Genomic DNA, 23,364 nt, shown 5'->3' with positions numbered 1-23,364 from the left:
TAACAAATGTTGGCAAGGATGTAGAGACATAGAAACCGTTGTGCAGTGTTGGTGGAAATGTAAAATCATATAACCACTATGAAAAACATACGGCATTTCCTCAAACAATTAAAAATAGTATTACCGTATGTTCTAGCAATTCCACTTCTGGGTATATGCCCTCCAAAACTGAAAGCAGGTATGTGGTACAGGAATACTATTTGGTCTTAAATAGAAATTCTGACAGCATCATTGTGTGCTAAAACATGGATTAATTTTGAGGATATTATGCCAAGTGAAATAAGCTCCTCACAAAAAACCAAATGCTGTATGATTTCACTTATATGAGATACTTAGGGTCGTCAAAATCATAGAGATGGAAAGCAGTATGGTGGTTTCCAGGGATAGGAAGAGAGGAGAATGGGGAGTTATTTAATGATTATAGAGTTTTTCTTTCTTTTTTTTTTTACAAGATAGAAAGAGTTCTAGAGATGGATGGTGGTGATGGTTGCACAGCATTATGAATGTATTTAATAGCACTGAATTGTATACTTAAAAATCGTTAAGATGACAAATGGTTTATGCCATGTGTATTATACTGAAATAAAAATTGAAAAAAATACATGCTGGTCTTATCTAAATACCACTGTTATATGTATATAACCACTTTGTTATATATCATGGGATGTTTAGGCTTAACACTAAAGAAATTTTAAAAAATATTGTGGTATATGTATACCATGGAGTATTACTCAGCTGTAAGAAATAACGTGATACGACATGTCTTTGGTTCTCCTGGAGAGAGTTGGAACCCATTATATTAAGTGAAGTATCCAAAGAATGGAAAAACAAGCATCACATGTACTCACCAGAAAATTGGTTTCCCTGATCATCACCTAAATGCACATCGGGGAAGGATACCAACTGGATATCAGACTGGGATGGGGGGTGGGGGGAGGGGATGGATGTATGCCTACATGATGAGTGCATTGCGCACGGTCTGGGGAATGGTCATGCTTGAAGATGCTGATTCGGGGAGGGGGGGTGGGGGGAGGGGATGGAGGTATGACTATACGGTGAGTGCCAGGCACACTGTCTGGAAAAGGGACACGCTTGAGGCTCTGACTCAGGGGGATGGGCGGGAAATGGACAATGAATATAACCTGAGCTTTTGTACCCCCATGAAGAGCTGAAATTAAAAAATATATATATTGTAAAAACATAATAAAGAATTCAAATCCCCAAAAAGGGTGCTCTAATTGTTTTGTTTAAGAATTTTATTTTATTGGATGTTACTTGAAATACGCAGGCTATAAACAAAGACTAAGATTTTTTTTTCTTTGAAGCATAAGCAGTTAATCCTGCACTGTAATTATTATAAGATAATTTAATGCAAAGCGTAAATAATAAAGTAGGGAAGTATAATTAGAGAGATCTATTTAAATAATACAGTAGTAGTTTCAAAGATGAATCAAAACATGTTTTTCAGTGATGATGAATCTTAACACACTTGTCCATTCCAAGATATAAGACAATAAATATGGTATGAACTGTGTGTCACAGACATATTAATTAGGTTGCAAACAAAGACTTTATAATAAAGAAACTCCAAAATATAGCAGCTTAAATAAAATAGAAGTAACAGTTGAGAAGAGAGGACTCCAGTATTGGTCATGCGATTTTGTTATCCTCTGTGGCTTCTACTCTGGATCTAATTCCTTGTCATCTTCCAGCTAGCAAGAAGAGGGAAGGGTCTTGAATGTTCATGTGTTCTCATGCATTCTGAGAAAGGGCAAAGCCTGAGGATGGCTCTGTCACAATTATTTATCTGGAGTGGCCAGAACAGTCACGCAGCCATCCACAACTATAAAGAAAGTCACGAAACCCCACCTTCAGTTGGGTGGCTACGTGTCTCATGAAAACTTAGGTAGATGAGTCTCTTCCTAAAATAACTGATTTTGGAGGAAATCAGAAGAGACAACCAATGGGAAGTTCTTTCCAAAAAGGAATAATTACTGGAATGTTCCAGAATTGTGGTAATTGTTTACACATGCTATCTTCTTTAATGAACACACCACCAGAGGGAAATAAGCATCCTTATTCACAATGAAAGCAGAGGCTATTTATATTTTTATTCATTTTTTTAATCCCTGTACCTATTATAGCTCCTGGCATATCGTAAGGACTTAAAAACCATTTATTTGTTGAATGAAAAAGTGACTGGCTGAATGAAAAAGTTTAAAGGTAAAAAAGTCGATATTCACAAAGATTGAATATCTTTGTCAACCTTAAACAGCTTATGGTTGGTAGAATCAGGATTCTAACTCAAATCTATTTGAAACTTATTTTCTATGTGATTCTCCTGCAAGAAAGTTCCTATGATTAAAACAAGCCACCTGTTTGAGAGAAGGTCTTCCTCTATAAACTGAATATAAACTACATAATGACTAGAGCTCTGTTAGCAAAGGATTTGTTATATTTCTTTTGTGGAATGTGAAAGATACTCATGTTGGTCTCATAAATTTCCTGAGTAATCACCCACTCTTCTCTCAGCCTTTTTGATGTCACAGAAGTCTGTGGTTGACTGATTCTCAAATGAATAATTCTAATAAGAAGGCTCATTTCCACTGTGCTTTTTTGCTTATGACTAGACATAGTAAGGCTAACACCTGATAAATGGATGTTTCACAATGCTCAGTACTAGAACACTCACATATTCCTGGTCTCATCCTTTACCCATCAGCCGTAACAATTTCTGAGCAGATACCTTCAAAAACCATTAAATCTGGTAATGGAGTGAGCTTCCATCCATGGGTTTAAGTATTAATGCTCAACTCAGGAAATGAAAAGCTTGGTGCTTTTCCTTTATCCTTGAAGATAGTTCAGAGAGAGTTTGTTGAATATTTAATCTAGTCTCTTAATGTGAAAAACATCATGGTGAGGATCTCCAGAAAGCAATTGTGCTTTCTATAGTACATATGTGTACAAGTAGGTGTATATGTGTGTGTGCACACATGCACGTGTGGGGGGGAGCATATTTAAGAGTTCAAAGACTATCTCTAACATTTATAGATTTTCAAGTTAGGAACTAATGTGTGTGGGAAACCAAGTGGTAAATGAGAAATCTGGAAAAATAGAGATGTTATATATTATTTACACATATATGAAAAAGAGGGGGTAGGAGCCAGTTGGAACAAATGTAAAAATATTTCCTTCCAAATCACCATCTCCATTTATTTTTATTTTAATTATGTGGAAATATTTCATGCAGGTTGAGATTTCTGAATTCTCTAAGTCACTACAGATATTGTAGCTGAAAACCTTAGTGTTCTCTCTCTGACACTCCTTCACTTCTTTCTCAATAGGAAAATCCATGGACATTTGCTGGGCCAATGTTATGGCAAAATAAGACTATATTTCCTAGCTGAATTTGCAGGTAGGTTTTCCTGAGATAATTTCTCTTTAATTATGAAAAAAAAGAAAACTTTATAAAAATATATGTTAAGTGCTTTTATATACTTTACCTCTTTAATCTTTGTAATAACCTCAAGAAATCTGTTTTTTTTTTTTTTTTTTTTACTTTTTCAAATTTCAAAGTATTATGGTGGTACAGATGTTTTTGATTACAATGAGCGTTTTCATAATGCTTGAGTCATGGCTATAAACGTGCCCATTACCCAGACACTGTTCACTGTACTCATTAGGTAGGTTTTCATCCATCCCCCCCACCCTTCCTTCTTCCCCTTATTTGATTCCACTGAGTTTTACTTCCCTCTGTGCACACGTATGCTGATTGGCTAGTTCCAATTTAATAGCAAGTACATGTGTTATGTGGTTTTTCATTCTTTAGATACTTCACTTACGGTAATGGACTCCAGTTCCACTCAAATTTTTGCAAAAGGCATTAAATCATCCTTTTTTATGGCTGAGTAGTATTCCATGGTATACATATACCATATTTTGTTAATCCACTCATGAATTGAGGGGTACTTGGGTTGATTCCGCATCTTCATAATTGTGAATTTTGCTGCAGTAAACATTTGCATGCAAGTTTTTTTTTTGATAAAGTTACTTCTTTTCCTTTGGGTAAATACACAGTAGTGGGATTGCTGGATCGAATGGTATGTCTACTTTTGTTTTTTGAGGAATCTCTATATTATTTTTTATAGAGGTTGTACCCTATTCAATAAATGGTGCTGAGAAAATTGGATAGCCACAGGCAGAAGAATGAAACAGAACCTATTTCTCTCACCATTCACAAAAATTAATTTAAGATGGGTAAAAGACTTAAATATAAGGCATGAAACCGTAAGAATCGCAGAAGAAAATGTAGGAAAAACTCTTCTAGGTATCAGCCTAGGCAAACAATTTATGACTAAGACTCTATTAGCAATTATAGCAACAACAAAAATAAATAAATGAGACTTGATTAAATTAAAAAGCTTCTGCACAGCTAAGGAAATAATCAATAGAGCAAATTAGACAACCTAAAAATGGGAGAAAATATTCTAAAGCTACACATCCGATAATGGGCTAATAACCAGAGTCTACAAAGAACTCAAACAAATCAGCAAGAAAGCAAACAAACAACCAACCTCATTAAAAAGTGGACAAAAGGCATGAACAGAAGCTTTTCAAAAGAAGACATACAAATGGTCAAGAAACATGAAAAAATGTTCAATGTCCCTAAATCATCAGGGCAATCCAAATTAAAACCAAAATGACATATCACCTTACCCCAGTTACGATGGCTTTTATTTAAAAAGAAAATCCAAAAAATAATAGATACTGGGGTGGATGCAGAGATAAAGGAACACCTACCCTGCAGTTAGGAAAGAAACCTGTATTTTTATCTCTACTTTAGCAGTGTGGAAATTAGGATTGGAGAGACTCTATCACGTGTCAGCAGTCCCCCAGCTGAGAAAAACAAGGGACATATCCTAAATTAAGTCTTTGATTCAAAGTCTAGTGTTCTTTCTATTCAACCATAATTGGCAATATTTTTTCCCTTTTTGCTATTTGATACATGTTGATTGAATTGTTGATTTCTAGCATTAAACTCCAAACACACTAATGCTCTAATAACTCTACCTAATTAGCTTAATAGACTTATCCAAGTAATTCTATTTTGCTCTTACTATGTTAATGATCTTGAACTTATTTATTATGATTTTTGCACCTCTGATATGTACGTCATTGATAGCATTAATAATAACCAAACCTAGTCTGCTTGCTGACTCTTAGGGAAGCTGGGCAAAGCACTGGAGGCCCACCCTTAAAAAGGAAGCAACTTGCTTTTAGAGGAAATTAATTGTTCTACTTACAAGTTCTCATCTAAGTCATTACTACACAATTCACTATATTTTAAAAATTTAATATGAATGATATACATTCTGTCTGTCTATATAATGGATAAATCTTGAAGCTGAGGTGGAGAATTTAGCTAAGGAGAAAGAAAAACATATAGGAAACAAGGTGGACAAAGAAGCCTGTGGGAAAAGGTGAGAGAGATTAAATGTGTGTGTGCGTGTGTATGTGTATGGGGGGGAAGAGAGAGAGAGAGAAAGTTAGAAAAGAAAATAGTCACCAATGTGGGCACATTCACGGACCAATTTGTCCCTTGCCTACCTTTATTCTTCTATTAATAGGTTATGACCATAAGAATACATTATCTTTTATTATGACAAACTTTTTAAAAAAAATTGTTAAAACTGTCTTTTATGGAAACTAGTTAATATTGTGTTTGTTTTAACTTTAAATTTCTATAGCTTTAGTAAAAATTTAAAAATCTCTGAAAAATTCTTCAGTTACAAAATGCCTATGAAGAAATGACTTAGACTTGAGAAAATTATTCTAGACTCTCAGCAGCATTGGTTCCATTGACCAGATATTTTTTAAAGCTGTATTTGATTTTCACAAGATAGCATGCAAAAGGTATACAACCTGATATAACACAGCATGGTGGCCAAGAAATGTTTTTGGGTCAGGCAGTTTGAGTCCTGGTTCCACCCCTTACTAGCTAAGGGATCTGGCACGAGCCACTTAAGCCCTGTTAGCCTGAGTTTCACTTTATGTAATTGGTGTTAACTTATCTGTAAGATGGCATCAAGCAGAAAACTTTCCTTTTAGGATTATTATGAGAAGCAAATGAGATACACATATAAAATACATAGAGCTTGGCACAGAGTAAGTGCTCAATAAATGTTATTTATGACCATTATCATGGGCCTCGCAAGCCTACTATTGTTTGTAATGCATGTTTTAAGTGAGTTTCCTAGGTGCATACAACACAGCAGCTTAAGCAATAATATCTGCTTGTTTCATTGAACATTATTAGTATGGGAGGATGTTTTCCCCTTATTTTCTCCTCAAGGTCTAACAATAAAATACAGTTCACAGAAAAGAAGAGTTTTCACATTACAAAGTTTCAAATGTTTATGATGATAACCTCTTCGCAAGAAAGAAAAAAAAAATCTTAAACCAGACTTTGTTTCCTGAAGGTATATGATAACGTGTTTCAAAAATAACTTCATCCTCCACCACGCTGACAGGATCTGTTTTCTCTTCCCACACTTCTTCCTGTGAAGGCCAAGAGTGCTTGTTTTGCTCATTTGACAGATTGAGGAAAGCAGGACACAAAGTATAAGTAACTTGACCAAAAACAGAAAAATCACTGCCGTGCAGACACTTGCATTCTGGAACTTTAAAATGCTTCTCCTGCCATTCAGACAAGTAAAGTACAAAGGGAAAAAAACATACATTTTTTCCACTGTACCATTGTCCAGAGATGCAGAAACTTGCTACTCATTACCAAATACCCTTTGAATATATTTTATTTGAAAATATATTTATCAGTGCTTTTGATTTCTGTATGTGATCCAATAGAGACACAGGTCCCACAAATGTGGTCAAAATATTAGTTCCTGAGGTTTTGCTACAAGTTCAAGGGACAAAAGATTGTGCGACAATAATACAAGAAATGTGAAAAAATAGAAAGTAACAGTTGAGAATTGAATTATTACTCACTAGCATGACATAACATTAGAAAAGGATGCTGATGTAAATAAAGTCCAAAAGGGAAAATCATCACCTTTCTGTCCCAATTCTACAACCTCTCCGTAAGCAGAGTTTTGTCCAATACTTTTAGAGTGCTCCCTAATTTCTGCTCAGAAATGACTAATTGTTGTGCAAGCCTTGGGAATTAGATTACCTTAAAGATAAATCACTTGCTTTTACTCTTGTGGGTATAATTCCTAGCTCTCCATTTTCTTTAAAAAAAAATTGATTTCTTTGTTGTAAATGCGCTTTTCTCTTACCAAGAAAAAGAAAAGTCTCTATGCAGTGTTTATTGCATTCCATCCAGGTTTCTTGCTAGAAAACAAAGACTTTGCCACATTACAGCAAAGGTAGATAAGGATGAATTCAAATTTGGTATTCAGTTTTTAATTTGTATCTCCCGGACATTAACATAAGGCACACGATTGATCAACCAGAAGAACAAAATTCCTTTGGATAGTTGAGATAATAGTCCCTTTGAAAAAGTTAGGACCATTTTATTCATCTAATTTCACTGCCAAGAATCTTCTCCTATGATCATTCCTTGCCATTCTGATGCTTTCTTTCTCCAAAAACATTGCCTTTTGTGTTGAATTTTTTCTTAACTTTTCATTTTTTTTTAAATATCGATCATTCTGGTTTGGTACATAGATGGTAGCTGGGTCAGAATTTCTTAAAAAAACAGTTTAAAAGGAGATTGAGAAAAAAATAAAAAAAACTAAGATGGAGAGTTATCTTTTGTATTGTTTCCTGAGGCTGCTGTAATAAACCATACAAACTTAAACAATAGGAATTGTTCCTTCAGGGTTTTGAAGGTCAAAGGTCGGAAACTGAGTAGTCAGCAGGGCAACATTGTCCCTGGAGGCTCTAGGGCAGAATACTTTCTTGCCTTTCCTAGGTTCCAGTGGTGGCCATCAGCCATTCTTGTCACCACATGGCTCCAATCTAGAGAGGTCTGTCTTATGACTCTCTCCCCTCTGTGTCTGTCTACTGTGTGCCCCTTACAAGGACACACCATTAGATTTAGGGCTCAGCCAGTAAACTGGGATGACCACTCTGGCGATCCTTAACATACTTGCATCTACAAAGACCCTTTTTCTAAATAAGGTTACATTCACAGGTTCTGGAGTTAGGACATGGACATAATTTCTTAGGGGCTCCCATTTAAACCGCTACACCTTTTAAGGAAACTTTTCTCAGAAGTCAATAATTTCTAAAATGTCACTTCTCTGCTAATTATTAAGAAGGCTATGTTGATTGTCACTTAAATGCCTGTAGACAAAAATGAGCCCTTGGGTCAGAACACGATGATCCTTCTCAGTAATACTTTATTGCAGCACAAAGTTTAACCTCTTCTAATGAAAGACATTACACAATGACCTTTAAAGGCAATAAGGCATTAGTCTAAATGACTAATCACATAATCTGTTATTTATGGACTAAACGGCCACTTTTTTTCCTTACTCCAATGAGATAGCAAAATGCCTAGTTAAGAGAAAGGCCATTACTCTTGAATAAATAGAATTTGAAATAACATATAAGACTTCCACGTATGATTAAAATATTTTTCTAAGATTTGGGCTGTATATAGCCAATGGCCCTTCCCAAATGATTATGCTAATTAAATAAAATATGTAAATAATTCATATAATAGATATTCTATTTGACTAACTGATAATAGTTTCAGGGTAGACATTGCTAGAAGTAACAGATTCTATTCCATTGCTGTCATTAATTTGCCAAATTTACCTGTATCAGTCACATGACTAGAATATGTCTTATTTTCCACATTTTTACGACAAAGTACTGATTATTAAAACATACACACACATACACATATACATATAATACCTGAAAAACAGAAAGTTCCTAGATGAACTATCTAATGGCATGGTTTGCCACATTTTTAAGGTGGACTGCTTTAAATTCTTAACTAAATAAATCTTAATTATCTAAATCTTAACTATCTTCCCCAAATCCTGCTCTTCTCCCAGCACCACCCTCAAAACAATTAAATATCCACACAGGCGTAGTCCTAGGAAGAAAAACTGGAATGATATGATTCGGAGACACATATATGAAGAAAGGGACATTATGCCGAGGAAGATGGGAGACAAAGTCTAGATGGTGGGATGCCAGGGGTCACTATATGGTGTGTTGAGTTAGGACCCTCCAAAGTAATTAAGAGCATCAGAAGTTAGACTCTGGATGTCCTCATAAGAATATAAGGGGCTTCAGCTTGAGAAATTCTGGATATTGAACAAATCATTTAAAGAGAAGGACCCAAAGATAGGGCACAATTTTGCAGTGCTAGCTAGAATTAATTAAATAATTGTGGGTTTTCTTTTTCATGGCTTGGTTTTCAAAACAGGTACTGTGAAGAGGGGAAGGGACACTTCCCAATGATTATTCACATTGTTAGGGAAATAATCTCCCATTATGGAATTGCATCTTAAAAGGGCCTAATCTATTCAAAGACTGCTACAATGTAGACACAGCTGCCCTTTTAATCCTGGATTCTAGTTTTTCCTGAAGTTTTAAAAACGAAGAACATTTTTTGCTCACAAAAATGGGTATGTGACAAAAAGAGAATAGACTGGTAGCTAAGTTTTACTAACTAGCGAAATGACTAGCACACTAGTCCCCAGTGTTTAGGATTCAATTAGTACCTCAACAAAATGACTATTAAATACAGAGGATGGACCCATTGGGAAGAGGCAAATCCAAGAACATCAAGGGTTACATATTAGGCCCTCTTAAACCCGTGCTCAAGTTATCTCTCTATTTATATTAATAACTCCTGCAACTGCCGCATATGAACTTGCATTCAGGGTTCAATTGCTTTGTTCACTAGACCTTGAGCCTCCCTTGCTTTTCCTTGACTCTTCAGTCTTACATATACTACACTTCCCATACCCTTCCATGAGAAGGAGTCCTACCCATCCTTCAAGTCAAAACTCTCCAGGCAGCATTTCTAACAAAACTCTTCTAATAACCTCATATCAAGGTAAACTTTCTACCCTCAGTGCAATTATTGCTCCTATAGAAACTATGCTACCTCACTTATTCTTTTCAAGAAATATTCTTATATTTATTATAGCAGACTTTGGAAGCCTAGAATAGGTTAGAGAATATGTCTTACATTTCTTAGTATCCCCCACTGTCCTCAATATGGTGCATATGCTTAACAGTCACCAAGTAAGTCATTTATGTAACAATTTTGTCAAGAGTAATAAATTATTTGGTCTTTTAGCACACATCTACCACAAGAAAAAAAATTTTTTTTTCTTAATTAAGCAATTGCCTGCAATATGGAAAATCTACCCATTCAGTGTTTTGACTAATGTTGACTAAATGGTCAAGAACATTTGAAAACAAAACTTGATTCAGATAATAATGCATTATATCACATTGAATTCATCTATATTTATAAAAGTATTGAAACATACTAAACCAAATTTCAAAGCAATTATAAAATGCTAAAAAAATGAGAAAACATATTTTTCTTTAGATTCATTAAATTCCATACTTCCACTCACAACATTTATAATATGGAAATTGGGCAAATAGTATTGACAGGGAAAAATAAATAATAAATGACATAGAGAAGAAGCATATATGATCAAAACTGAGATAAAACTCTATCTTAAAACCCACACATTAAGACTTTAGGAATAAAATTATATTATTAGAAATTACTGATGTACCTTAATAAGTAGGGATTCCCCGTGTATGACATTATAAAATAAAAACAAGGTAAACTGACTTTCTTCTAAAATGGCTTATACAGCATAAAATATATGAATTTTCAGTGTTCTATTCTGGTCCCCCAGTCTGAAACACAGCTGAAGGCTGTTTCACTATTGCTACACTGTATGTAAATGCTCAGAGTAAGATATTTTGGGATAAAGAATGGGGTAAATCTATCTTCCCTTTTTATTTTCTTTACCATTAAATGATTTATTTCAAAGGGGTCTTTGTGATCAAGCTTTTCAAACTTTAGGTCAAAAACCATTCTCCATAATTCTTCTTAAATTCTGCTTCAAAAGATACAAAGCAGGATTTTGTTAACCAACACCTATAATGTACTTCATTTCAAAATAATAAAATGTTCTCTACATGGTGCTTATTCATTTTTTATTCATGTATGTCAACCATATTTGAGGCTGCTAAAGTGCATTGATTTTTCTGATTTTAAATGTTTGCATGTCATAAACTCAAAGCTTCTATATTTCATGCATGAAGGGTTTTTTTTAATGGGGGGGGCAATGCTGAGCTTATCACTGTAATTTACCTTGAATACACTGAACTTAGAATGCACACTGGGAGTTATAAAGGTTCATTTCTCCACAGGATAAAAGACCTATTTCTAAGAGCACTCAAGTTAAATTTACTCTCTAAAAATACAATATGACAGTTAGGATTCATTCTGGATAAGATTTGTGGCAGAAATCAGGAAACAGATAAAATACAGTTTGGCATTTTGGGGACTCTTAAAAACTTGAAAGTTTTGGCATACTGAAATAATAAAACGATTGTTTAATTGCTTATTAAAGAACTCCTACTGCTGGTCAAAACGGATGAATAGGGACTGGCCTGCATCAACTGAAAAAGAAAAACAGACAAAATATATGAAACAGTTTTCAGGCACGGGATATCAGGAAGATCAAGTCAGTGACCTCCGAGAGAAGGAAAATAAAGGGAGCCCTCTGATTTCCCCAGCTTATTGCTTGGAGAGTTTCCAGGCTGCAGAAGAAAAAGGAGAAACCCAAAAAGAGTCCAGTGGTCTCCCTGAATTGAGGACACAGAGCTGAAAGTCTGAGTTGGACCAAAGCAGCTAGAGTTTGTGGGGAAGAGATTTTGCAAATGACAATTTAGGTTATAAAATACAGGATAGAATGTGGAATTATTATAAAAAAAAAAAGGAGACTGATGGGGGCTATTTGGAGATTTCTAATGATTTTACATATATACAGATACATGTTTTTTGTACTCCAATGAGAAAACCTTTGTTCCTCTCTTCAATAATTGTATTCATCTTTTGTAATGGATTCTCCCAAAATAGCCTTAGAAAGTTTACCAGGTGTGAGACAATGCATCTGCTTTGGACCTCAGGGAGTAGAAAGTGAGAAAAGTGTTACAAATAGAACGGTATGTATTATTAATGAATCTCCCCACGCTGTCCTTAAAGACTGCTTGAAAATGTCTATACGTTTAGAAGACACTAACCTAAAAAAAAAATCATAGAAGATAAAATCCATTCTTCTTGATGTATTCTGAATAATGGTCTCAAGGAGTGACCTTTTCTTATTCCCTCTCACTCTTCTTCCCTGGTCAACCAGTACTCATGTTAAATGAATCTAACTCTCCCAACTCACGATTTTTATTATAAAAATGGGCATTTTTATTATAGTTAAAACTTGGAGTCTTTTATTGTCTTTTCTCTCCCTCCCCCCCTTCTTTTCTCACCTTCTTCCTTCCTTCCTTTTTCATTTATTCCTGAGAAATAAAATGATGTTTCTTAAAAAAAAAAAAAAAACTTGGAGTTTACATTTTTGTCTTCCATATCAAACTGAATGTCACTGTGTTGTTTAGATTTTTATTCATGCTAATTATTTCAGTAAATGAGTATGTTTTCTATAATTTTATGCATGTGATGAGCTATCTGAGTCTAAAAACTTGGAGTCCTCAAAATATTTTAAAAAATATATTTGATACTACATTTTGGTAAAGAAGACAAACTGGAACACTACAAGCTTTAAGGTTTATAAAAAAACCACAAAGCCTATGGAATTACACTACTTGCATTTGCTGAACTACTGATGTACAAATGATAATAAGAAAAATGCCTTATTTATAAGTGCATAATATTTTTAACTTTTTAAAAAAATTACAAATATCTTTACCTTTATTATTTCAATTGAATCTCAAAAAAAAGCTTGTAAAGTGGACACAGTATATTGTTTAACATGAGAAAATTGAGGTACAGAGTCCCACAATGTGGGAATGAAAGGCTACTGTGCTACATATGACCAATAATTCATTATTAGAGACAGAACTCGAACCCTCACATTTGATACCACTGAATTATGGACAAATTTAATCACAAATGGAATGCTCATTTTCTAAATCTTTTTTTTTTTTTTTTACTAAACAGTACAAGGTAAAACATTTCTAATCAGTATTACAAAAGGATTTTTGATAATATTTAGAAATAGATTATGAGTTTACCCCAAAAAGCTGAATATTCTTAATTAGGTAAAACTTTCATATTGTTGCAATGATCACAATATAAAGTCTATTATTTACACCTCTTAAGAGATCAACTTTCCAACCTCTATTAGCTGTTTTCAAAATCTGTTAACTCTCTGATACTATGATAGAGGGAATAAAAGAAACTTTTTCCTTATTTTCACTGAGATATTTTAAGGCCAGCATCCAAATCACTTTCCCAATATTAAAAATTTTGGAAGGGAGAAAAATATAGATCTCAACCCAGATTCAGAGTTTTGTTCAATTCCATAGTTACTTTTTGGTATGCTTAGACTATGTTTTTTAATTCTTATTCCATTAAAACCACATCCTCTAATGTGCATCATGAAAAGGATGGTAAGAATGAATATATTGCTGTTTAGACATTCTAGTCTCTCATCACAGAGGAGGTTTATTGGTCAATTATAAAACAAATAGCTTTTTTATAGTCTAAAATATAACCGTGATACTTGAAGCTATGGTTGACCCTATGCATAAATGGATTTTATAACTTTCTTTAATTTCTTTTTAGTTGTATAACTGTCATACTATCTTGAAAACATAAAATTTCCTTTTGTTAATTATACATGTAATGACTAGACAACTTTGTGTTTCTAAAGCTTTAAAAATTAAAAATAAACATGTACTTACAAATACTTTTTAAAAAGATGCTATGAAACCTGATGTACCTATTTTGATGCTCAATAAAATAGATAAAACAATTGGTGATTTCTCTGCAGAGTGGGAATATAGACTTGAATGACTCCTTTATAAAAATTAGAGCTAAAGTTATATCTCACACACACTTTGGTTAAATAGCATAAACATGTCAAAAAATGACAGTTTATTTGCATAGTCATGAGGATATTTAATGAGCAGCATACTAATACTTTTATTTCAAATTTTGTGTTAAGACATGGAACTGTGTTAAAAGAGTATTAACCGGTAGAATTTAAATATGCGAGCAAGCGCGAGTGTGAGTGTGTGTGTGTGTGTGTGTGTGTATATATGTGTGTATGTAATTTCTCTTTCCAGATAAGTTTTAAAGTGCGAATTCAAGATTATCACTTAGACAGGTTCACATCCCAGTTTACCTTTAACAATTTTCCTAGATCTTTACAACAAATCTAACAAAGAGATTTTTCTTTTTTCTTATTAAGGATTCAGGGAGATTTGCCAATGTTAGTCTCCCAAACTACTAACTTTGCTAAACTTGGAGACTCTCAGAGTTTCTTTGTAATAAAGGGCATGATTATCAAAAGGGCATGGTGAAACGATGCAGTTTTCCTTCCTGACTTCCTTCTGAGTTTGCACTACGTTTTCATTGCCTGGAAGTGTGGGCACTGCCGTGGGAACTTTCCTTCTTCTGTCTGTTTGAGTAGCATCAAGATGAACTGTCAGAGACTGTGTACACTTTATAATGAGTAAGTGAAAGTCCCCTGACATAGGTTTGACGGCCATAAGGCCATAAAAGACGAATTTTGTGAGTGCCTTTACATTTAAACTCAGGGAGTGACAGAAAGAATATTATTTCTAAAAGCAAAGTTAACAAAAATGTGGAGATTTTCAGTAGATGCTTCTCTTATTAGTATTTAAAGCAATTAGAGAGAGAATGGGTTACTGCAATTTTCCCTTTGTGCTGAGAAAATCTTTTCTTGCTACTACTGCATTTTAGCTATTCAAATTCAAATCAGGCTTCTCATCACAAATATTCTGTTTGTGAGAGACACTACAAATAAGTAGTAGATGGCCCCACCCACCAATCTGGTTGCATTCCCTGTGGGGTCATCATTCTTCATTGCAAGTAATGTGGTATTAAATCAACAGGTAGAATCAACTTGCTTTTTACTCTATGAGAATCATTTAACTTATTGGCATCCTGATATATTACATATATTTCTTTTATTTCCATCTGTTAATGATATAATCTATAATCCCTTACAGCAATATGGGAAATCAGATATAACATGAATATGAACACTTTTACACACATTAGACCTCTCTGAATGAACAAATTTTTAATTAATTCAGATACATCACAATTGAAGTATTGTAGTCAGTAAAAAACTGAAAAAACAAGATTGAGTGCAGTATAATAAGAAACTTGGATTGGGGAGGAAGCAGGATACATGCAGGAGGGAGTTTCATAACTCCAATTTACTGTCTTGACTAAAATTCCTCTTTTCATCTTGTTTTACAGTCCTAATGCCATAGCCACAAAGCTTTATCTATGAATGTTAAGGGAAAAGAAAGTACTATAACCAGACAATTCAAGGTTAAAGAAAAATGAACAGAACATCTTCCTAACGAGAACAAATAAAGAAGACAAATGTGTTGATTTGCTTTATACAAGAATTATTAAGATTAGAAGTTTCCATTGACAACTGGATAAAGAAAAATGACCCACTGAACATTTTGTTTCCTATGACACAAAGCAAGGGCCTACGCCAGGGCACTCACCATTACGGATCTCTCTAGGTCAAATTCCCAAAATCTAAATTTCAGAGAAGAAATGTTCTTAAGTTGGTGTGTGTGTTTGTGTAGAGCTAGGGAGTTGCTCTAAGAATTAATGTATACAACAAATTGAAGTCATAGTCCCAAAGAACAATATTCCAAGAAATAACATGATTTCAAATAACTCACTTATTTCCCTTAATAGAATAGAAATCACAGGTACTCACCTAACCTCTCGATGGAATAATATCGCTGCTTACTGTCCACACGCACTGTCTCAGCATAAGGGCTCCCAACACCATAACCAATAATGTAACCTCGTACCACGATGTTTGGGTTCAAGGGAGGAGTCCAACTCATGATGATGCAGTTGGTCTGGGGCCTCACGTGAAGAGAGCTTGGCTGATCAGGAACTTGAGACTCTACGATTCAAAAAGAGGCATCATCAGCATGTATTATAACAGAGCACACAGCATGGCAAAACACTATTTAAATGAGACTTAATATCATATTCCATAGATGCTCAAATAATTCATTACTTATTATCCAAGCCCCTCATTTTTTCAGCATGTGATATGTTTTCCATGTTTGATTCAACTTTCACAGAATGTCTTAAGCATAAGAAGATACTGAATTCCTTCCATGGGCATGGTAGTCTAATGCATCTTTATTCTAATAGTTTCTTCCTTAATTTTTTCATATATTTCTTCTTTTTTTTTTTGAGACAGAGTCTCACTCTGGTGCCTGGGCTAGAGTGCCGTGGTGTCAGCCTAGCTCACAGCAACCTCAAACTCCTGAGCTCAAGCTACCCTTCTGCCTCAGCCTCCCAAGTAGCTGGGACTACAGGCATGTGCCACCATGCCCAGCTAATTTTTCTAAATATATTTTAGCTGTCCATATAATTTCTTTCTATTTTTAGTAGAGACGGGGTCTCACTCTTGCTCAGGCTGGTCTCGAACTCCTGAGCTCAAACAGTCCACCCGCCTCGGCCTGCCAGAGTGCTAGGATTACAGGCGTGAGACACCACACTCGGCCCATATATTTCTTCTTATACATCATTAATAAAGGGCAGAATCAAGGCAGATGTAAGAATAATAGAATGGTAAATAAAATGTCAATGCTGTCTTGCCCAGTAATTACTTATTCTGATTCAGGTAAAAACAAAAACAAATGTACCAGTCTTTCCTTAAGAAACTGTCAGGAGGAAGAGTTTAGGGTCATGATCTACCTAGCATGATTAGGATGGTACTTGAGTCATGGTTTACTGTATGTGCAAAAAGTGCATTAATTATTAAAGAGAAGATGACAGTGGCCTGGGTTAAAGCCACACAGGATTTGGAGCTGTGTAAATTTGGTTTAATACCACATTCTGTCATTTACTAGCCCTGTGTCCTCATGGAATTATTTAACTTCTCTGAGTTTCCCTTCTGATTAAGTTGACATTCCAAATATTGATTGATTTAAAGCTTGAGCTCTGGCAGAAGGAGCAGAGTTCAAATTTGTACTGGATACTCACTAGATGTGAGACCATAAGACATTCCTTATCCTCTCTAAGCCTCAGTTCCTTCCTCTGTAGAATGAAGTTATGCTATTGAGAAAATTTAATGAGATAAGGCATAAAATCACTCATTATGAGTAGCACATAAGTTCTCAGCTAACGTTAGCTATTAGAGGATGCACATGCCATGTTGATATCCATTTTCTTTTATAGAAATTGTGTTGAAAATTAATAAATTTTATTACTAAATTGACATTCTGATTTTCCATCATCATTCTTCCCTATGATCCCATCCCCAAAAGATTAATTTATTTCCTGAACACTGATCATTATTTAATCAGTAAATATTATATTTAAGTGGTACCCATTATGTTTGGAGGGTGGGGCTAGGTACCTGTATTGTTTAGGATACAGAAGACAGTGAATATGGCAGACATAAAACCTGCACCTTTGGGATTTATAGTCCATTGGGAAAAATAGGCAAGTAAAAAGGCAGTTACAATAGACTAATAAATATTTCAATAGGCTAAATACAGACACATGTAGCCTATTCTTTGAAAATCAAGGAAGTATTCTGAAAAGAAATGGAAGAAAGAATGTGCCCATCCAAACTTCAATACGTGCTTAACACAATTCTTGGCAATTAATAAGCACTCAAAAAGATTAGTAATTTAAATCTTTTCCAAACTATTGTGTTCATTATTTCTGTTTCAGAAATTTCTGTTTCAAGAGATTCTGAAAATCTCTGGATTGCCTAATTATGCAATGAAATGTGATAACCAAAGTTAATATTATAATACATTTTATCTCCTAATGTAATAGCAAATAAAGTTGATGTAATTCCTTTTACCAACTTTATCCGTTATCAGTATGCACACTTCTAGCTTAAGTGATAGATAGAAGCATGGTTTTTATTAAAATTTTTAAAGCAGGTACCATACCAACAGCATTCCAAAAGATTCTAAAGATACTACATCAATTTTCTAAAGATGCTTTTTTTTTTTTTTGTAAAGATGCCCCTTTGTGAGCAAAAAAGGACAAACTGTTATTTGCCTGCCTTAAAGAAGCCTGTGATGTAATATGCAAAGACATTATAAAGTTTATGTCTCAAAATATGGATATAAACCTTAACAGTAGAAACACAATCTTTGTGAAGTATTTCCCACTATAAACTCCATGCAAAAGTAATAAAAGAGATGAAAAGGGTGAATTAATACTTTTCAACCCTGTTGCTACAGAATCTCGTCAGTGTCCTTGAAATATAATGGGCTCTACAATCAATTCTGTTTAACACATTTGAGATTTTTGCAATAACCATTGAAACAAGAAGATAATCTGCCTAACTTTATATTAAGAACACAAACTGAATACTATTCAGATATTCTGCATTTATGACTTTTTAAAAACAATATGAAAACATAATGATCTGAATGACAAGATTTAACATCTTTTAGAATAAAAGAAAAAACTATTAAAATATTTTCAGAATAACTATTTCTCCATATTTCTGCAATTCACACAATAGTTCTGTTGCAAATTAGTAACCACAGAATTTCATCTGTTGGAGCTTTAAAGATACCATGGTAATGAATATACCAACTGGTTCTTGAAAAAGAGGAGCTCTTAGTACACCAGACTCCCCTTTATTCTTCACTACATAAAAATGTTTTAATCCTAGATGGAAATCTCACAACTTTTAATAGTATAAATAATATGGATGTTAATATATAAGAATATATGCTGTCTCTTCCTCTAGATATTTAATGGGCTTTTATCACTCAATTAAGATCACAGGGCAGAAGGATAGTACCTACCAAGGCAGTATTGGACCTAAGCCAGTCAAAATATATGGCCTCATCATAATAATAATTATGTCTGGAGATTGTTCATAATCCAGAATAGCCAATTTATGCGCACACACTCACTTCTTAATGTGAAGACAGAAATAACAATTTTCCTTTTATGTTACCTGAGTGAGTTTTCTCTAACATGGGTGACCTTATGTATTGTGAAAGTGGTTATTACTGGAATGAACTATAAAATGTCAATTTAGAAAATTTGCTGTGGAAGATGTGTGTCATGTGTGATCCTTGTTTTGGGTCTGAAACTGAAGTTGGCTGCTCAGAAGCACATGAAAGATTTTACAAATATCTCTAGAACAGCGATTGCATATACAACGCATAGAGGGATATTAGGGTAATTATTGAGATGATCTGAAAACAAATAGCACATTTTGCTGAAATATCCAAATTAATGAACCCCTAAATTTCTACTGGAATCGGAATGATCAAGATAGCTAGGTCAACTGTCATTCTTGATTATACCATGGAATTATAGATTCTCTCTAGATTTAATTTGGTTCTAAAGAACAGATGTTATTCTTTGACGATTACAGGTTTCTGCTAATGAGTAATGTTCACATGCAGTACATCAGGGCATTTATGAGATTAAGACGTGTGACATTTCAATAATTATTGTGTATCTCCTATAGGACAATCATAGTTGTAGGTACTGGAGTTAGAGATGTAGTGCTGGGGTAGGAAAGACAAAACTTTCCTAATAAACAAATAAAGAAACAATGAGATCTTGCTAAGTGCTATGCTGAAGGTACAATAACTGAGTCATCAGGGAGGGTCTCTCTGTTAGAGTCTAAAGGTGAATTATCAGAAAGAGCCAGTCAAGTAAACACAAAGTGGTAGCTTTGTAGGAAGAGGGAATAACTCCTGCAAAGGCCCTATCCCAAGAATGACTTTGGTATTTGAAGAAACCAAAGAAGGTCATTATATCTGGAACATGGAGGGCAAGAAAAGAAATGAAGAAGATGAAGAGAGTCAGCCAGTAGGATGTAAAAACGGTACAGCGGCTATGGAAAACAGTATGGTGGTTCCTCAAACTATTTTAAATAGAATTATCACATGATCTTGAAATTCTTCTTCTGGGTATACCCCCCATAGAGTTGAAAGCAAGGACCAAAGCAAATATTTGTATATCCATATTCATAGGAGCGTTATTCACAATAGCCAAAAGGTGGAAATAACCAAAGTGTCCACCAATGGCCAGATGGATAAACAAAATGTGTCATATTCATACAATAGAATATAATTTGGTTTTTCAAAAGGCCAAATTGACACGTTTGAAAATGTTATTTGAAATAAGCTAGTCACAAAAGGACAAAAACTGTATGATTCCCCATACATGAGGTACCCAGAGTAATCAAATTCACAGAGCCAGAGAATACAATGGTGGTTGCCGCAGGCTGTGGGGGGAAGGGTAAATGAGTAGTTAGTGCTTAATGGGTATAGCACTATAGTTTTGCAAGATGGAAAGAGTTCTAGAGAAGGATGGTGGTGATGGTTGCACAACGATGTGAGTATATTTAATGTCACTGAACTGTACACTTAAAATGGTTAAGATGGTAAATTTTATGTCTATTGTAACTTAATTTTTTAAAATTAAACAAAAATATGAGAAAGCGAGTCGCCAAGAGACCAGGTCACCATATGCAAGGCAAGCCAATGTAAGAAACTCAGATTTTATTCTAAGTACAATGAGAAGATCTTGAACGGTTTTCCCTAAGAGGGGTGGGAGGGGTGAAGTGTGATCTCACTGATGTTTTTGAAAGATCACTCTATTTTCTAAGTGTGAAGAAGCTTGGGGAAGGGGCATAGAGAGAAACAGGGAGACCATAACAATGCTTTTGTACTTGTCTGGGTGGCTGTTGTGAAATGAGTTAAAGTGGGCAGATTTGGTACATTTGTAAGGCACGGTCAACAGCTTTGGATTGGATGTGAGGGGTGTGAGAAAAAGGAGACTCAATCATAATGCATAGGTCTGTGGCTTGGGCAACTGGTGGATGATGTACTGAGATGAGGAAAAACAAGCCAGCTCTCCTTGGGCCATGTTTAATTTGAGACGCTTGTTAGTCAAACCTGTGGAAATATCAAGGCAGTAGTTGTGTATGTTAAGTGTGGGGTTTTGGTGAAAGGTCAGGACTAGAAATGCAGATGTGGAAGCAACCAGCATATAGATAATATTTTAAATAAATGGCCATGAATATAGATGTAGACTATGTGCATAAGATCACATTACTGCTCTGCTGAAAACCCCCCAAAGTGTTCCCATATCACATTGTAAGGCCAGGTTCTTCACAATGGCCTAAAAGGCCATATATGATCTATCCCTCTTCCGTTCTTACTTCTCTGACCTCTTGTATTTCTTTTCTCTTTGCTCACATCACTCCAGCCATCTAGTCCACACTGAATACTTTGCTGTTCCTCAAACATGCCAGGCACGATCCAGCCACAGGACATTTGCACTTGCTGTTCCTTCTGCCTGGGAAGCTTTGCTCCAAATGTGGCTTCCTCTGTTACTCTTTCAAGTTTTTATTTAATTTCCTATTGCAGCCACCCCTGACTATCATGGTTAAAACTGTAATCTTCTTCTCATCACCCCTAATCTCCTCTGTTATTCCCCCCCCCACAATAGGATTTATTACCACTTATTTTGCTATCTATGTAATGTGATTATTTCATTACTCTGTTTTATCCCCTTTCATAAGTTCTGCAACTCCATCCCCAGGACAGTTCCTAGCACAAGGTGCTCAAAAATATGAGAATAAAGTCTATATTTCCTATAAGGTTAAATATAACTGTCATTATATATAAAATTACAGTTTTGTAACCTCTCTCCATTAAATAAGAATTTTAAGGAAAAAATTGATAGAAATGAAACAGGATGAAAATAGTTATTAAAGTCTTTTTCCTCCTAGTGGCCAGCAAGATTTGTCTCTGCCAGCCCTTGCTAATGAAAATGATCGCCGCTGCACACTGTCTGCCGTGGGTGGCACTGCCAAGTGGTGTCAGGCAGTCGGTACTTTTGACAAATACTCACATATCTGCTCTCCATTTAGTAGGCTGCATTTTATGGATCATTTTGTTAGAGTTTTGTTCCAGTCCTTAATAGCCTATATTTCTTTACAGCGAATTGCATAAGGCAATTGACATACCCACACTCTATCTTTCCCAGCAGGTCTGATATGGACTAATGTGCTCATTTCTACAGGCAGAGCCCGTTCCCACCAATGGACATCATTTCCCTTAGGCCACTGGCCTCCCTAAACTTCGAATGTTCTTTGTTTATTTATCATAGTAGACTACCATTTCTATTCACTATTGAACTCTATTTTGTATGCTTTTAGCATTCTACTCCTACCATTTTGTCAGTATTTGTTTTTAATATATTTAGGAAATGTATAAGCAGCAAAATTTATTCAGTGGCATATGGTTCTACAGGTTTTGACTAACAGGTGAAATCATGTATCCACCACTCCTTTCATTATACAAAACAATTCCATTACCCCAAAACTTCTTCAGGCTACGACCCCTTTGTAGTCCAGCCCTCTCCCAATCTCTCATTATTAATTTTAATAATGAACTTTAAAGAGTCTTTCCTCTAGGGACAGAAAGTATATTCTTTGACTAATCTTTATTTACTGATCTTCAGCATTAAAATGTTTACAGCCATCTAGGTTTTGTTCTTTTTCCTAATAACCATAATGGCTAAAATTTATGGAGACCTACTGTGCATGTGTCATACTCAGCATTTTAATAAATGTTATCTCCTTTAACATTTCCCATATAGTTTGCTCCATTAGCTGTTCTACACATTTTATATTACTTATCTTAAAGTTGTTACTTTTCAGCATTAAGATTTGTAATTTTAACCATATTTTACCTTTTAACTTTGAATATGTGTTTTCCTTTAATCTTAATTGTTTTACACTAAATCTTATTATTTCATCATTTTACTTTATTTTTAGCTCCTTTTGTTTGCCTATTACTAATTTTACTTTATCACTGTTCCAAAAATTGAAAAAGGATGTAGAAGTTCCAGGGGAGTGAACAGATACATAGTCAGTATCCTAAATGTTTGACAGCCATATTCCTGTAACACAACAATGAACTGTAGTTCTGAAAAAAATGTCTCCTAAATCTAAGCCAGTTGAACTGGTAGATCTTAGGGTGGACAATGTTTTTTCCCCTGTGTCCTCCAATTCCTGATATCAGCAAAATTAACACCTAGGTGACAATAAAGACAGATCCTGGAATGGCTTGTCCCTTCAGGCC

General features: G+C 34.8%; 1 protein-coding gene across 1 annotated transcript in view; it reads right to left on the bottom strand.

Annotated features, from left to right (window-relative positions):
- Window positions 1-23,364, bottom strand: part of DCC (DCC netrin 1 receptor) — a 987,982-nt gene that overhangs the window by 137,536 nt on the left and 827,082 nt on the right. Inside the window, exon 15 of the mRNA XM_045528069.1 lies at window positions 15,969-16,163. Coding sequence (XP_045384025.1) covers window positions 15,969-16,163 — 195 coding nt within the window. The remainder of the gene's footprint in view (window positions 1-15,968; window positions 16,164-23,364) is intronic.

This window comes from Lemur catta, chromosome 16 (assembly GCF_020740605.2).
Source record: "Lemur catta isolate mLemCat1 chromosome 16, mLemCat1.pri, whole genome shotgun sequence".
In the NCBI taxonomy this organism is placed as follows: domain Eukaryota; kingdom Metazoa; phylum Chordata; class Mammalia; order Primates; family Lemuridae; genus Lemur; species Lemur catta.
Note: the sequence above shows the minus strand (reverse complement) of the source record. Positions and strands in the feature narration are given on the sequence as shown.